Here is a 17795-nt window from a genome sequence, read left to right as displayed (position 1 = left end):
ACTTGGCCTAAAGCAGAAAAGTAACACTGCTCATCACTCTAAACACACATCTCACTGTGAAACATGGTGGCATCAGCTTCATGCTGAGGGAATGCTTTTCTTCAGCAGGGACAGGGAAGCTGGTCAAAATTGATGGAAAGATAGTTGAAGATAAATTCAGGGCAATCCTGGAATAACATCTGTTGGAGGCCACAAAAGACTTAAGACTGGGAAGAAGATTTTTTGTGGTTGTAAGGTTGCAAGGGGTGTTTTTTTTTTTAAGTATGAATACTTTTGCAACTGTATATGATCTATACACTCATGATCTATACACTCAGCATTGCATATATGAAATATATGATGCTTTAATTTTTCTACAAGAATATATCATGGGATAGCAGCCTGTGAGTTATGTAGACCTTGAGGTGTTATCTTGTGAGTGAATCTGAACACTGGCCAGCATGCTCATAAATAATTTCTAAAATGTGGTGGTCCAGTAGGGTCCTAACTGAAGTAAAACAGAAGGAATACAGTCTTGAATTAGATAAACTATGGGTGAAATGGGGTCTAGATGGGTTTCATCACCACACAGACCACCTTAATCTCATATGGTTCACACATATAACTCTGTAACTATTAAAATCAAAGTCTTTGTTTTTTTGGGGAAATTTCAAATAAAGCCAGGAAGCACTGAATAATGTTCTACACCTAACAGCAGCATTTGTGGGCCATACAGCACTGATACTGGACAACTAAAAACAACAATGGTATTCTAAAACTGTTGACTGCTAGTGAAGGGTAAGCACTGAAAAAGAAAGTAAAAGTAGGCGAGAAAGAAACAGAAAGACGGAAACAACAACCAAAAATGTTGTGACACAGATACATACTGATAAACCCAACTTTATTGAATACATTTTGAATGTGTGTTCCAAATGAAATCAGATACATAAAAAAAAAAAAATACAGTGATGATAAGAAAGGGCAGCACGTTCACCCAGCACTGAAAGTCAAGGGAACTTCAAGGGAAAGCTGTACTTCTGAGGAAGAAGGTGAGTCAGATAACAGGAGCTGGGAATTTTGGATGTCTGTCACAAATCTGCTGCTATTTTCAAATAGGTCATGTGATTAAGTCACTAAATTACTGCAGTTAGCTTACTTCCATTTTTTTTTTTGTGGCCACTTCATCTCTTGTGGGCTTCAGAGTCTCGGTCGGTCGGACGTGGCAGTGAGCGATGGCACCTCACAACGGAACCGTCCAAATGATGGGTGCAGTTAGCTCGATAAATAAATAAATAAATAATTAAATAAATACATACATACATACATTTAAAAAACACTCTATTGTACAATACCGTACTCCAATGTACAGCATATCCATATGTGCAAGGTCATATTACTATGTACAGTCACCCTATTTACACTTCATACTTAAAAAGAGGGAGGTCGTTAACCCAAAAAAAAATCTAATTTTATACACATGTATATATATATATATATATATATCTTTTTTTTTTTGTTCAGTAATTTTAAGTGGTCAGACAAATCACACACTCACTGCATTATTGGAAGTGGCTTCCCCAAGCATTTCAGCTAGGGAGACAGGGCTTCCACGCGCTGATTCTGGGAACTGATTCTATTTTTGGGCCCAAGCAGGGGCGTTTCTCTCAATTGCATTTCTCAAAACTGTCCGTGACTTACTGATCCCTATTACACAATGGAGTTCAGATTTCAGACACTTGTCATGAATAACATGGGGAGACTGCCGTCAACCAAATCCAGTCTGGGGCTTTAGGAGAACTGCTGTTGAAGCAAACCACAAATTTGAAACTAGTGCACTACAGGCCAAAAGTATTAAAGCCAGCTTTGGGATTTGATGTTTCCCACATCTGTTCACAATTATGCAGCACAAAGCAATGTTTAACTTGATTAAAACAAATGATGAAAAGCGTTAATGTTTCAACTGACTTTGGATCTCAGGATCAAAGAGAAAATGTAATGTAATAATCCTTTTTTGGCAGGAATATTTGCCACATTATTCACAAAGACTGCTCAACTGACCAGTGCTTCAAAAACAGGGCTCAAAGCTGTGGTAGAAAGCACACATTCAACGATTTGCAGCTGATCCTCAGATGACTAAGAGGACTATGTCAATGCAGGGAATGACCAGACCACCAGCAATGAAAGTTTGACCACAACTACACAGAGAAGATGTGCAGCTGAACCCATCCATGGTATGGTTAGATGACTAACCCCCAACGTGATGGGTCAGGGGCAGTACTTTGGGAAACACCACTGTGGGAAGTCACTGTAGCAGTCTGTGGTTCAACTCTACCATGTTACACCAATGAGAGTTCTTAGTTCTTAGTAGCAGGATTAACATTTTGGTTTGCTGTCCTCAGAGGGAAGGGTCACTGCAAACCAATACCATATACCATACCAGAGGTTTTTAACCTACACTGTGTATTTGACTGGAAGCCTTGAAGCTTGTCCGAGTGCAGGTCAAATCATCATGATAAACAACAAACTGTAACCACCATCTTTACTAAACCTTTTTTTTTTTTTTTTTTACTAAGCTTAACTTTAATCTGGTTATATTTGACAAAAAGGAAGCAAAATCTGGTCGTTCTCCCATGCCTTTAGCGTCCATCGGCACTTTAGGGACCATATGAAAAATACTGTACAAAACAAGTAAAAAGTAAATGTGACCTTGGGATGTCAACCCAACGGTAAAACATGTGTACATTTCTTTGTATTGTACAATTGGTTTGACATTACAAAGATACATTTTGAGAAAGTGAAAGAGAGTTATTCTTTACACATTTTATCCGTTATTTCTTCTACCGTCCCTAAAGTACTACACAGGGGTGAAGACACAGGAGCACAGCAGGATTGTGCCCTAATCTTGGTCTAATACAATCAAATATGAGGTAAGTTTAGTAAAATTAAAGCAGATTTTTTTAAGTCTCGGCAATCAACATTTCAAGCTGCCAATGTTGGGCCATTGAGCAAGGACTTAACCCTCCTAACCCTCTCTGCTCCCTGGATGTCACAGTGATATCTATGTATGTGTATGAGTTCACTGCATGGTTTGGTTTAAAGCAGAGGCCACGGTATATAACTAAATGATGAATGTGGTTGTCTTTGCCTTGTCACAAACTACAGAAATATAATTTTAAAAGAGTGGTGGTGTGTTTTATTCCTCTGGTGCAGGTGTAGAGACTGCAAAAGTGTTCACTGTAAACCAATTCAGGTGGATCTGATTAGAGCTGTAATAAAACTCCGCAGGAGAATCAACAAGGGTTCAGCTCATTACCGCTCACCTACTGCGCATACATTTTGTTTTAAATAACTCCAGATGTTCAGGCTTCAAAACTCTCGGCTGACTTTATTACTCTGGGCAGGGTTCCCAGATTCTCTGAATTTTACCAAATACCATAAATGACTTGTATACCAGTAAAGCAAACTCAAACATACTGGATCCAGACTTTTGGCATGTAGTGTACCTGTGCTCTGGCCAATTCAAACCGGAATAATCCACCCGTATAAGTGGAGACCTGAACCTTCTACTTAAATTCATGTAAACCAGGGGATCGAGGGAAGTACAAATCCAAATCATCCAGATCATCCTCAGCATGCACTGAAGAGCCAGCTCCTCAGCAGTTGTGTGAGTGTGTGCGTGTGGAATTATGAGGAGAACACAGTAGGAACACACATATGACCTCTCGCCTGAGACTTGTCAAAGCTAAAGACAGCCAACACACTCAAAAAAAAAAAAAAAAAAAAAGAGGAAATCTTGATCTCATGACCTTTTGGTCAGTGTTTTGGTGCAATATTAGTCAATCTGTGGCATTTAATTCTGATAAGTAAAAAAAAAAAAGAAAATTTGAGGTTATTTCTAGGGATGCACCGAAAAGAGATTTTTTGCCCAAAACTGAAGACAAACCAAATAAATCAAACATTGTCTGAATGCCAAATACTGAACCTATTTTTTCACAGGTTTTCATTTTGACTTTTCAACCAAAAAGCAACAATAAAACAACAATATATTAAATATATAACATTTTTAAACCACTCTATAAATGTTTCTCAGCAGTGGAATTTTAGTCATGAATTCAGCTCAACTCAAACTGACCTTAGTATTGCCGTTCTAATTATAAATTTACTTTAGTCATGCTGTTCTAGTCACACATTTAGCACCTAAGCATTTAGTTACCTAAGCAGTAAAAATTTAGTCATACAGATTTTCCACAGCATCGCTATAGCTACTCGCGTCACATGTGTAGCTATCTAGCCAACTTGGAATTTACACACAATAACACAGTCTGACTTCTGGTAAACAAAGTTAGTTAGCTAGCTAGCGCTATTGCCCTTATTACTGGCCAGTTTCTCATTGCGAAATTTACTTTTTCTTTCTACCAAATGTGTTGGAATGGAAAATTTTTTAAACATGTCAGCTCCCTCCTTAGACAAACAATTCCGAAATAAAAAAAAATTTAGTAGCACCAACAATGGTGTAATTCTATGTGTAAAAACTGTGCCGCATGCACCGCATTTCCGTAGCACGACTATTTATTTTCAACAGCTATTTATTTTTATTTATTATTTTTTTTACAGCTGTCCACTTCCAAGAATGACTTAAATTAGGTAAACAAGGGTACAGCCATGTTACTTTGATGTAAGCAGAGTATGGGTGCCCAAACAGGACAAATGCAATCTTATTGTACACCACTGGGGGTCGCTGGATGCCATAGGCACAGTGTAGAAACGCTGTTTCACAAATAGTAGAAGCAGGCGAAGACACAGCCCCACAAATAAGCAACATAATGCGAAAATCTGAATTAATAAGAACTTTATCAGCCACCCATTTTATGTTATTATTTTTTTTGTGTTATTCTGAAATAAAAAGCTTAGGTATATATATTTTAAATGTTAATATTGGGTATATTAAGCAGAAGTAAAATTGCTGATAATTGGCTACCCTTTTAATTCCAGTAGGTCTTGCCGCTGGGGGGCGCGTAAGTAAATAAAACTATAATTTAAAAAATATATATATTTTCTTTCAAAGCCAAACGAGTCCTGAGTGTTAATCTACACACATATCTACACACAGTTTATTTGGGTGAGTAAAGAGCTTTCATTTATTTACAGTAAGCTTAGATTTCCAATGTTTTGATTGTGAAGTGGATGATTACAGGGGCCATCACGCTAGCTAGGTTAGCTCAGTGTACATTGCCATCTTAGCTAGCTAGCAATGTACAGCTTGTACAGTATCTCCCAGCTGGAAAACAGCCAGTTTGTGAAGAGATAATAAACTAATACAAAGGGTGATAAAAAAATGCTGAATGATTCATTTCATTTAGTTTGAGCAAGTACAGCATAAAAATAAAACTTAACATGCTAGTTATCCGATCTCCCAAACCAGCTCTCTCCCTCACTCCCTGCTCTGTACACAGCAGCACTGGGACACTGGACTTTTAAGTCTTTTCATTATTCGTCCATAACCAAGAGTGTTTTAATTTTTTTAATTTTTTGGTTGAATCTTTTCTTGTCTGGTTGCCAAATATTCAGTGCATCCCTAGTTATTTCCCCATTGGTCACCTTCACTACAACGCAAAAATGAACACATGGACAGCAGGAGAACAGAGAAAAGAACATGAGACCTTAACGATGAGCACAGAAATCAATAAATAAACACGAACTTTTACTAAACAAAATCAAGCAGTCATCTTGAAGGCCACCCTCTCTCTCAAGTGAGGCTGCAGTCACCTTGAACATGGTCCCTGGAAAGGAATAAACACACAGTCCTGTACATTTACAAAACTTTTTTTCCAAGCTTCATCTTGATTTACAGACTAGATACGAAGTCGTTTGATCAGTTTGGATTTAAAAAAAAAATGAAGAAAAAAACCTGGTTATATCCTCTCGGCGTCTGTCCGACTTTACATGGCTTTCAGTTAAAACACTGTCAAAACTGTTTACCGGCTTCGAGTGAAACGATGCAACATCCATTCGTGCTCAGAAAGTCTTTGTACATTCTTGTATAGAATCCAGCTCTATACACATACTTGCGCACATACACACAAACAGACACACACGCGCACAGTAAGGCTAAAACGGGAGTGAGCGCCACTGATTGGCCAGATAAGACTGTTTTATGTTTTGTTTTTTTTTTCTTCAGTTGTTGTCAGGTGGAGATCAGCATTCCTTGTTTTGCACAGTGCCAAAGATGAGTTAATCATTAAAGACCTGCTACACAGGCTGAGCCCAGGTCCAGCAAAGGCTCACTCAGTCAGATCAGTCCCATAGGAGGCGCCGGTCACATCTGGGCCGTTATTCAATCCCTTCATCACCAGGAGACCCTTAGATGCCGGAGGTTCTAAAAGGGATTACGATCTTAAGAGTAAATTGGGGGTTTCAGTAAACAAATCTCACCTCCTACACACTTTAAGCATACCATTGTTCTCCAGAGACATGATGGGTCTAATTAGACTAAGGTTTAACCTTTTAAAAAATCTAATCGTCAAACTGCCCCTTTGTTCTCTACTCATTCTCTGTGGACATAAGTTTGCCAAATATTTTCTTCTCATTGTATTTTTTTTCCATCACGTCTGTACACTGTTAAAACAACTACATACCAGAACAAGGCTCAAATAAACCCAGATAGTCCCACTTGTTCTGTGTGAAATTACCTCCTGTGGGAAAGTAGGAAGTGGAGGTTAACTCCCAATCAGGGAAGAGTCTAATGTTATTACAAGGTTCCTACAGCATGAAAAGTGTGTAGGTGTCATCCATCCTACAGGATGAGTGATCAAGCTTCATGTTGAGGCTGACTTAGGCCCAATCCCATTTCACCCCATGCCCCTACCCCTCCGTTTTGCAGGGTTCTAGGTTTCTCTGGCCTAGGGATAAGTTGTCCTAATACTTGTTGAGATTGAGAGGCAAGAAGAAGTGTTAGGACTACAGATCAGCAGACGTATCGGTTTCTTAGGGGAAGTAGTCAAGCACTTTCCCTTGTAACTCCAATCCAATGAGAAGAGTGGCAATCCAAAACAAGGAGTAGGGGTACATATGAGAAATGGGATCGGGTCATAATTTCTCTTGTCCTCTACCCTATATTAATTTGGAGAATTTGTAATGGCCATTTCAAACATTTGCTAGATTTGTGTTTTTAAACACCAGCACCCAAATCCTCAGTCTCATAAATATCTAGGCCTTCAAATCCTATTTGATTTGCATCCTGCAGTTACATCTACATGGCATGTTGCTAGTCTTAAACTCCCAGAAAAGTGGGGTTAACAGTAAAGTGGGGGTGTGATGATAGACCATTAGGAATGGTGATCCACTGGGCTGAAATGTTAGCAATGGCATCTTTCCCTTGGAGAAAGACTGGAGAACTCCTGGAGACTCAACTCATATGGGTTCCTGGTTCCCTGTGCAGGGGTACCTTTAATAAAAAGCTAAAGGATCTTTTACATTGGATTAAACTTATTGTTTCGGATTCCCCACAAGTGTACCTTAAGTGAAAATAGAAACCACCTACTAACTTCTTCAAGTTGCTGAAGACTTTGATAGAGCATCACAAAGAGAGAGCATCACAAGCAGGTGATCCACTGGACTGAGATGTTATTCCAGAAGATGTTCCAGAACAAGAGCAATAAAACGTTTGAATTGAGTAAGTGATCAACTGGATTAAGATGTTACCGCTGGCTCCTGGTTCAAGCACCTTTTCCCCACCATCTTGCATTAAAGGGGTGGACACTCACATTGAAGAGGTGTTGTACTGTCTCCCAGATATACAACCAGGTGATCCAATGGATCGAGCTGTGACCTGTGGATTCAGCATGAATTTAAAGCACAGTTTTGTTTTCTTAAATGCAAATTCTGCAACTAAATTTTTTTGGTCAAGTGATCAACTGGATTAAGATGTTAACATTGGCTCCTGGTTCAAGCACCTTTTCCTCATGTTCCTTTTCCTAGAATCTCCAGGAAAAAAACTTGCAAGTGGGAGATCCACTAGGCTGAGATGTTTGCAATGGCTCTTAGACTACAGGAAGGTGATCCACTGGATTGAATGTTTACCTCTAGATTCTGCATAAGTTTGAAATTTGGATTGTGTAGTATTGTGAGTCCTGTTTACTTAAATGCAAATTCCATGAGATATATAAAAACAAGGGAGCAAGCACTTATGAGCGAGAGATCGACTGAATTAAGATTTCAGCACTGGCTCCAGGTTCAAGAACCTTTTTCTTACATTGGGAATAATAGAAGATGCCTCCCAATATCTTGCATCTAAGGTAAGGACACTGACCTTGATGAGAGAGCAATAAACAATTGCAAGTGAGGGATCCACTGGACTGAGATGTTCACACTGTCATTACGATTTACAAACAGGTGATCCAATGGGCTGAGATGTTAGAACTGGCTTCAAGATTACAGGCAGGTGATCCACTCGAATAAGCTGTTACCTATGAATTCGGTTTGAAGTTGGAATTGTGTAGAGTCTTGTTTTCTTAAATGCAAATTCCATGAGATGTTTCAAAACAAGAGGGAGCAATTAAACTTTTGACCAAGTGATCAGCTAGATTAAGATGTTAGCACTGACTCCTGGTTGAAGGATCCTGTCCGTTCAGATCGGGAATCTCCAGGAGACACCTCCCACAACACTGACATTGATAAGGGAGCAATTAACCCTTGCAAGCGGGTAATCCACTGGGCTGAGACGTTCTCACTGGCTCCAAAAACAAGGGTACCTTCAATAAATCCATAAATATATTTCCTTCCACTGGGAATATCGGTCTCACACAGTAGGAGAGAACACTAAGATCAAAGTGGGAGCGATAAAACCTTAGAAACAGGCGATCCGCTGGACTGAGATGTTAGGATTGGCTCCCGGCAAAGGTATTTTAGTTGAAAATGTAATGTCTTTTCCTCAGATTAGGACTCTCTGGGAGGCACCTCCCACCGTCCTTCACTGGGAATCTTCGGGAGGTATCTCCCACCTTCTTTCACGCTTTGTACATGTTAGCGGCGGTAGCTAGGGCCAGCTGGCCATTTGCAGCCACGACGCAAGGCTCTTCCTCCAGCAGACCATTGGGGTCGGCGTGCGGGATGCTGTCATGGTAGCTGCTGAAGCTGATGTTGTCCTCCTTTAACTCAATTGTCCAGAAGGGCGCGTTCAGCTTGCGATTGCGATACTCGCGGTACGTGTAGACTCCACCCACCAAGGCCATGAGCAGCACCACCACTGCGATGATTACGGCCAAGATGATGATGTTAAACTGCGTCCAGGACACTACGGTGAGAGCTGAGGCCGTGCTGTTGTTGGACGCAGAGTCCACCGGGCTGGACTGCAAAGTTGGAGTGCTGGAGCCGGAAGAGAAGGTGAGGAGCAGGAAGGGCGAAGTAGCAGGAGGTGTGGAAGCAGTGGTGCTGGTGGTGTGGAGAGCGCTGGCTGTCGATGACTTGGTTGGCAGGAGTCTCACAGCTGAGAGAGAGAAAGAGAGAGAAAGGGAAAGGGTCTGAATGAACTGTTTTATAAACAAACAGGAACCTTCAATAAGCTTGGATTTTCAATAAATTACTGTATTTTTTGCACTATAAGGCGCACTTAAAATCCTTTAATTTTCCAAAAATTGTGTGCCTTTTAATCTAGTGCGTCTTATGCATGAATTTGACCAGTCAGGTTATAAGGAGCAGTTAAGCCACTCTACCAAATTGCAGTGCTATACAGGAGTTTCAGTTTGGTTCTCCAGCACCGGGGCTGGAGAAGCATTAGCATTTGTTGCTAACCGCTATTTCCCGATTTAGAGGTGAGTATTATCAGCCTGTAGCCTGCTTCTAACCGTGGCTAGCACTGCTGGAGCAGTTAGCCTTTAATGCTAATGCTCCAGCCTAGAGCTGGAGGAATTAGGTAATCTAAGTTTACTGTAAATAAACCAAAGTGCTTTACTCTGTGTATCTGTGTATATTTTCATCCAGCTCTCGTTAGAAAGCCTTTTTATTACAGTTTTGTTTACTTAGCTTGGCTTTATTTAACTTAGTTAGCTAACCCACCACCGCCACCCAGCGACAAGACCTGCTGAATTAGAACATCCTTTTAGTGTTTCTTAAAATGCGCCTTATAATAAGGTGCACCCTTTGTATGATAATAGACCAGAAAATAGACGTTCTTTGATACTGCACCTTATACTCTGGTGCGCCTTATAGTGCACATAATACGTTGTGTTCTTAAGCGATAAGGGGTTTCCTAGGGACACTAGGGGTTTTCAAACACCTGGATCCGCCTTGTTTCAGTACAAAATGACCCATTAGCCTATTAACACAATTCCTTTATAAATGCACCAATAAACTCTGGATGACTGAAAGCATGATACCTTTATTCAATCAGACACAAACACATAAGTCCCTGAGGTGAGGTGTAAAGAGAATGTGAACTAGTATTAGTTTTCATTTACACAACAAAGATGTACAAAAGAAATGAGAAAGAGGTTACAAAAGACCCTGCTAGCATTAATCATATTCCTAGAGAAAATGGACCAAAATTCTCATAAAAAAAAACTAGATATGGTATAACGGAAAATCCCCAAAACTTTAGACCTCAGTTTTTACTGGGATGACTAAACAAGTTTAAGAGGTCTGCTCTTGCTATTAAATCTGTATTTACTCTGCTTCTTATTTAGACGTAGGCAAAGGTTTCTGCACGCTGTCAAATGATGTGCTGCAATGTTCTTAGTACAAATAAGTCCTCTACGTAGCACAATTCAAAACACAATTGCTGTTTGTTTGACTGAATCATGCCTGTTATAAGTTATTTTCTTTATTTCTGTTTCAATAAGTCTAATACAGTCAGGAAATAAACAGTAAGTCTGATGTGTCCCAGACATAATGGCGATTAACAATATTATTAATAAGAATATTCAGACATTCAAATTGGAATATAAAAAATGTCTGACTATCTAAAAAAAAAAAAACAGCTGTTTTAAAATAAAGTCTGCATGCAGGATCATTTACATTAATAGAATCTCCTCACAAGTAAACACAATAGGTAATACCAATTTCAGCAAAAAATGATTAAGGTCATGTCAATATGTTGTCTGATAAATTGATACATTTCAATTTAATTTCTGTGACAGGGCTATTAATATTGAATATCGTGTAGGGCTGCTACAAAACGTCAATTTTAGAAGTTTTTGTAATCTGCTGATTAGTTCATTAATTGCATTTTTTAAATCATGCCCTCCTTTGTGCTTCTTATTTTCTGTGGTTTATGATCCAATGCATGTTTTACTGCATATTGTCAGCTAAACGTTTATGGCCCTAGACAGATTTTACAGCACATTTTGATAGTTAATGTACCTATATAAAATACCACATTACTTACTTACTTTGAATTTGACCATGTTTTGATCAAAGAATTAATCTATCTTTTCTATCGTGAGGAAGATTTCTGTAATAATTGTACTGACAAGGAACTGTGTAAGTGCTTAATGTTTTTCATGTAAATTTGTTAGTATTTTCTTCTTTCAGTGTTCATATTTCCGTTTGCCAGGTTCATGGTTTTCCTGTCAAACTGGGCATGTTTGATAGTCAAGGGTAAAAATTCAGGGCTGCTTCTTTTGGGCTACTTGTATAGTTATCATTGCCAACAAAAACCTTAATTGTAAACCGCTGTGAACGTCTGTGGCAACCTTAGATATTGGGCTACTTTAAGCTTCTGACTGGAAGGCTTTAGACCAGGCATGTCAAACATACGGCCCGCGGGCCGGACCAGGCCCGTTGGATGATTTAATCCGGCCCGGCATAAATTTCTGAGTATGTCAAAAAAAGAAGCGAGTTTCTAGCTCATTTCTATCAAAAGTTGTGATTTTTTTTAAATGAATACAAATTAAATGCTCTCTCCGGTCGCTAGAGGGCAGTAAATGTCCCGCATGCAGCACAGACACGGCAATCTTGCTTCACCACAGCAGCAAGTAGACTGCAGGAATGCAGTGAGAGAGAGAGAGAGAGAGAGAGAGAGAGAGAGAGAGAGAGAGAGAGAGAGAGAGAGAGAGAGAGAGAGAGAGAGAGAGAGAGAGAGAGGAGAGAGAGAGAGAGAGAGAGAGAGAGAGAGAGAGAGAGAGAGAGAGAGAGAGAGAGAGAGAGAGAGAGAGAGATGTGTGATGACACGAAATTTGTTTGCACTCATGAATACAGATCATTAAAAATAAGATTCATCTGGTTTCATATTAAAGACAGTTAATATTGTGCAGTATGTTCTCAGCTTCAGTAGGCCCAGCCTAGTAGTTTGATCTGATGTAGTCTAATCTTATTGCCCATGCACTGCTATAACTTTTATTTTGTATTTCTTTTTTTTATTTATTTCAAAGCAGTATGACAATTAAGGTGAAAATATTTTTTTCATAGCTCCCACTTGAGTTTGTTGATGTGGTGAGTTGGTTCAGGTGTAAAACTGCATTCACTCAACTGTTAAAATAAACCAGTTGTTAACACATTCACTGCCAAACATGAAAATCATTTTTTTCCATTGTTTTATGAATAAATGTGTTGTGCTTAGAAAAGATCCCTTTTCATCCATGATTATAATATGTAGGGTAGGCTAAAAATGTAGGCTGAATAATAAAGCATAGTACTGAAAAACAAAGCTAAATATTTGGAGTTGACATTCTTTTACTGATCCGGCCCACCTGAGAACAGAAAGTCTGGATCCGGCCCCAGAGCCAAACTGAGTTTGACATGCCTGCTTTAGACAGAATTTGGGCAACCCTGGCTGCAGCACTACTAGAAGGCAATACTATGTATGTGTGATTTAAACGCTGAGAATATGTTTAAATGTGTAATGAGCTCATGCAAAGTCAGTATGGGTGTTGTCTTGTCCCTTATCTGCTGTGTTTACATTTTTGGAGGCATAAAGAGCGAGTTGTAAGCGCATTACCCCTCCCAATTTGTTGATTTTTTTTTTTATGGTCTAGATTGTCGATTATGGCAACTAATCGTTGCAGCCCTTGTGTCCTGTAGAGTGTTTGTTATGATTAACAAATTATACAGTTAAAAAAGGGATATAGGGTGATTTTTTCCATATGTCTCTATGGTATTATTGTATTGTTTGTTATTCTAAATGCTCTAACAGCAAAATACAAATGTAACTGGAGCAAATTCTTCTGTCCTGAATGTTATCTTCTTTTGAACTGCTGAGCTAAACCAGCAGGTCCTCAGACCTAAACGTAATATTAATATTATGTAACAGATCATTTTATTATGCGTATGCTGATTGTGAGCCAATGCACATTTCACATGTTCACTTTCTCAATGATATCGCTTACTAATGACATCACTTTATCACAGCTGATATAACACAGCAGGACTTCAGCTAAGTCTGCTCCCTGCTGGGCTGCACCTTTCCAGTCATATCAACGGAAGCAATGAGATCTTTATGAGCAATACTGAGGTTTTATCGGTCTGGTAAACATACTGATGATCATAATACTCACACCAATAAAACCTAACATAAACGATTCAACATCATTAACTCCTTCCTTGTACATCATAGTGAGTAACCTCGAATCCACAGCTTAGCAACAGAACAAAGCTGCTTCAGATGTTTATAGTAAGTCCAGGCAGTAAGACGTCATCAGCTTCTTCAGACTTATAAAGGTTAATAATTAACAGTGTGCACCCAAATTCACTACCATTCAGGAGAGTTTATTATGCAAAAATTATTACGCAGCTTCTAATCCAATCAAAACCTAGACTAAGGTGCTAATAAATTTAATTACTATCCAGATTGATGTTAAATCTAAATAATATCCAGTATGAATTCCTAATGTCTAAACTATGGAGCTAAAAAGCTGACAAACATTGAAAGTAAAATTTTGCAAATTTTTAAATAAACTTGAAATATTTAATTTCATTTTTTTTTTATTTCAATGTTTTGATTTTTGCAAATTGCAGTTATTTGTTTTTATTATTATTTGTTTTAAATAATGAAAACGTTGTGCGATAAAAAAAATCAGATCCATAAATTCAAATTCAAAAATATGAATTTAGGCCAAAGGTGAAATACCCAGTAGATAGATCTGATGTATCAGCAGCAAATTTCTTCGCCTCACTATTTCAAAAAACAAAAAAGCAAGTATGAATTACACTAAAATTAAAAAGTCAAGTAAATTCAATTAAATTCAATTATCTTTAAGCTCATTCCAAACAAAATTAATATCCAGAATGAATGACATTCCAACTCTAGTAATATTTAAAAAAGAGATGCATTCTAATAAAATGAATCAAATTTAAATCTAAGATGAATTTAATAACACATATAGTAAAATTAATTATCATAAAACTAGAGCTGGGAAATATATCAATATTTTTTTGTATCATGATAACATATCAACATCATGTTTAAATAAGCATATAGAAAATATCATCAATGCTTAAAGAACACTGACCAATCCTTTACAATTAAAAAAAAAAATTAATTGGCTGATGTGCAAAAATTACTGTCCTATTCATGAAAGAGTATCTGAATTTTAGAATCTGCCACTGCTGATGCATTTTGTCTGGCAGTACACAGTTTTTTTTTAATTATCATTATACATTAATATTGTATAAACATGTACATATGATATATCGTAAACACACAGACTCACACAGGCTTACAGACTCACCTCTAAAGGTGCAGTTGTGGGCTCGGGCGTTCCCCGTGTATCCCGGGGCACAGAGCTCACAGTGAGTACCCGTTGTGTTATTGGCACAGCGGAGACAGTGCCCGCTCTCCGGGTGGCATATCTGGGGCCCAGAGCGGGGGTCTGCATTGCCGTTGCAGTCACAGGGCACACAGGCATCTCCTGATTTATATAAACCATCCATACACACGTCACACGCCGACCCCTTAAACCCCGCCTTACACTCGTCACACCTGGGACGGCCACTGGCATCTGTAATGAGAAATATGAAAATAAACAGATTAATTAGGAGTCATTACTCTTATTACAGCAGGATGGTGCTGATAGATTAAATCTACAGAACTATATATAGTCAAAATCTTATGATATAATACAACCGACAGGAATAAAACTTAGTGGGCGAATCATCTTCAGAGACAAGATCAGATGCGATACACATGCATTACACAGCAGTTCATATGTGTAAAATCTTAATACATATGGATTATCCTCCAAGATATGCACTTACACAATTACACTTCCCTTTAAATGTTCTTTAGATGTTCTTAATATGAAAGTAGAGCAAAGACAACTCTGTAAATTGTGTAATTAATGATGTACCTTACATACTTACATACAAATGCAACTTTTTGCATTTTATGTGTATTCTTTCATTTTATGAGTTTTTACATTGTAAATTTTAATACTGAAGGCTATATTAAACCGATACAGGAACACATGCAGAATTATTTCGTAAACAAAAAGTGTTAAACAAACCAGAATATGTTTGTTTAAGTAGCCACATTTCGCTTTGAGGACAGATCTGCACACTCTTGGTATTTTAATCTCAGTGTCTTCATTAGGTAGAATAATCTGGAATAGTTTTCTCAGCATCTTAATGAAGGAGTTTCTGGAGGTGCTGAACAATAGTTGCTGCTTTTTCTTCAGGCTGTGAAGCTCCAGCTCTTCCCAGATCACCTAATCAAGTCTTTAATATTAATCTACAATATTAAAAAAAAAAGAAAATTAATTAAGAAAAGCATTGAATGAGATGCTGTGTCCAAACCTTTACTGTAAAACTGGTACTGTATATAAATAAGTACATAATGTAATTTAAAATAATTTACCTTGGACATTTAAAGGAAAGGACCTTAAACAATTTAAATAAGGCCATCATAATGAATGCTGTTTTGCCATCAGATTTATCCACGTTTCTGTAATTCTGGCTAATAAATTTAATACTAAACATCAAATGAGTTACTACAAGAATACAAACTCATGTTAAAAATGCACCTGTTCTGCAAAGCTGACCTAAGAGAAATTTCCCTTCTCTGCCACTTGATGGCGTACTGGTGCCAATTTTCAATTTTCATATTAAATTAATCATTTTCTTCCTTAAGACTAAGCTTTTGATAATGGATATTTAAATAAAAGAATCAGTAATAGAAATCTAATTATTGTTAGATTTATATTATTGGTGCCAAAAATAAAAGATGAAATGTGATATCAGCTGTGTGTGTGTGTCTTTGTGTGTGTGTGGGTGGAGTGTGAGAGAGAGAAAGAGAGAGAAAGAGAAAGAGCATAACTTTAGTGTAAATAAAAAGTAATCTACCTTTTGAACTCAACAGTAAGCGTTGCTGTGTTATATTGCTAAATAAAACTGCTAATGCATCACCAGCACTAGTTTATTTGTGTTTGTTCACATATGCAACAGTTAACAGTATTTTAGCCAGTCATGCATTATCAAACTAATGCTTTAATAACGGTCAATAACTGATTTCATACACACAGTGTACGTATTTCCTGTATTCTATTATTCATTTCAAAATGTTGTCTTTAAATGATAAAATTGGCTTGTTTATGCTGTTCTATTATCACTATGTCAGTGGCACAATGAAAATAAAATCATTAATTGCTATAATTTCTGGGACGATATATCTCGCAAAAGAACGCAAATGTGAGATAAAACCCACAACATTGTGAGATAGACACTCTCTGCAGTTTATACACACACACACTCTCAGCAGAGGTCAGGACTAAAATATTTATGCAGTTAGAGAACAGTGTGAGCCGAAAGGCTGAGTGACTGCAGAGACTGAAGCTAACACAACACACACACAGTGTGCTACACAACTGGGTTGGAACATCTCCAGAACATAAGGTAGGTCATGTAAGGTAGGCAGGTAAAGAAGCAGGGTGTCCCTGGTAAGCAGTGGTCAGTACCTGCAATAAGTGGGTGCTGCAAGAAAGGACAACCAGGGGTCATGGGTCCTGAATGATGAATAGAAGTGTTCCCTGGAGGACTCACCTCCCAAATCTGCTGCTAATGTTATCAAATCTGCTGTTAATATTATTAAACAAATAATAATAGGTGGTAATGATATGGCTTATCAATATACCGTTATAAATCCATATATGTAATAATACACTAATGTAAAAAAAAATGCATTACTATTCAGATTCAGAAGATAAAGGTTACCTGGAACAATAAGTCATTTTTTAATTGGAAAATGTTAGACTGATAATGGCAACTCTTACAAAGAAGCTGTGCATTCAGAAAAGGTAGGGTCACTGGTTGTAGAACCTCATTGATGTAATGTTGTTAAAGTGTCAGAGTGCTTGTAATTGTGAGCAGTAAAGCGTTATACAGGAGTTTCAGTTTAGCACCGGGGCTGGAGTAGCATTATCATACCCTGCTAACAGCTCTAACCACTAGCTCTTTGGACGTTCAGAGGTGAGTATTATCGGACTGTAGACTGCTGCTAACCCCGGCTAGCACTCCTATAGCAGCGTTAGCATTAAACGCTAACCACAGCTCTAGCTCTTTCACTGTTCAGAGGCGAGTATATCGGACTGTAGCCTGCGTATTTACTGTGTTAAAACAGGCTACGTGGGACAAACCGCTAGCTAATATCGCAGTGACTTACCAGAACACTCAGGGTTCCTTAGTGTAGCTCTGTTGGGTGGCATTAGCCCGCTAAATGCTAATGTTCCAGCTTTTGTGGAATTCTGTATATCTAAGCTTACTGCAAATAAACAGAATCACTTTACTCACCCACATAAACAGTTTTCAGGAGAGAAAAAAGTGTAGATTTACATCTAGTGCTTATTTGACTTGTCTGACTGTTTTTTCTTTTTAAGAATTACAGTTTTATTTAC

General features: G+C 38.1%; 1 protein-coding gene across 1 annotated transcript in view; it reads right to left on the bottom strand.

Moving 5' to 3' along the window:
• Positions 1-863: 863 nt before the first annotated feature.
• si:ch211-158d24.2 (multiple epidermal growth factor-like domains protein 9) overlaps positions 864-17795 on the bottom strand; it is a 54473-nt gene continuing 37541 nt past the window's right edge. Inside the window, exons 5-6 of the mRNA XM_007229367.4 lie at positions 14640-14909; positions 864-9463 (exon numbers count right to left, since the gene is read on the bottom strand). Coding sequence (XP_007229429.2) covers positions 8985-9463; positions 14640-14909 — 749 coding nt within the window. The 3' untranslated portion in view covers positions 864-8984. The remainder of the gene's footprint in view (positions 9464-14639; positions 14910-17795) is intronic.

This window comes from Astyanax mexicanus, chromosome 12 (genome assembly GCF_023375975.1).
Source record: "Astyanax mexicanus isolate ESR-SI-001 chromosome 12, AstMex3_surface, whole genome shotgun sequence".
Classification (NCBI taxonomy): domain Eukaryota; kingdom Metazoa; phylum Chordata; class Actinopteri; order Characiformes; family Acestrorhamphidae; genus Astyanax; species Astyanax mexicanus.
This window is presented reverse-complemented; position numbering and strand designations above follow the sequence as displayed.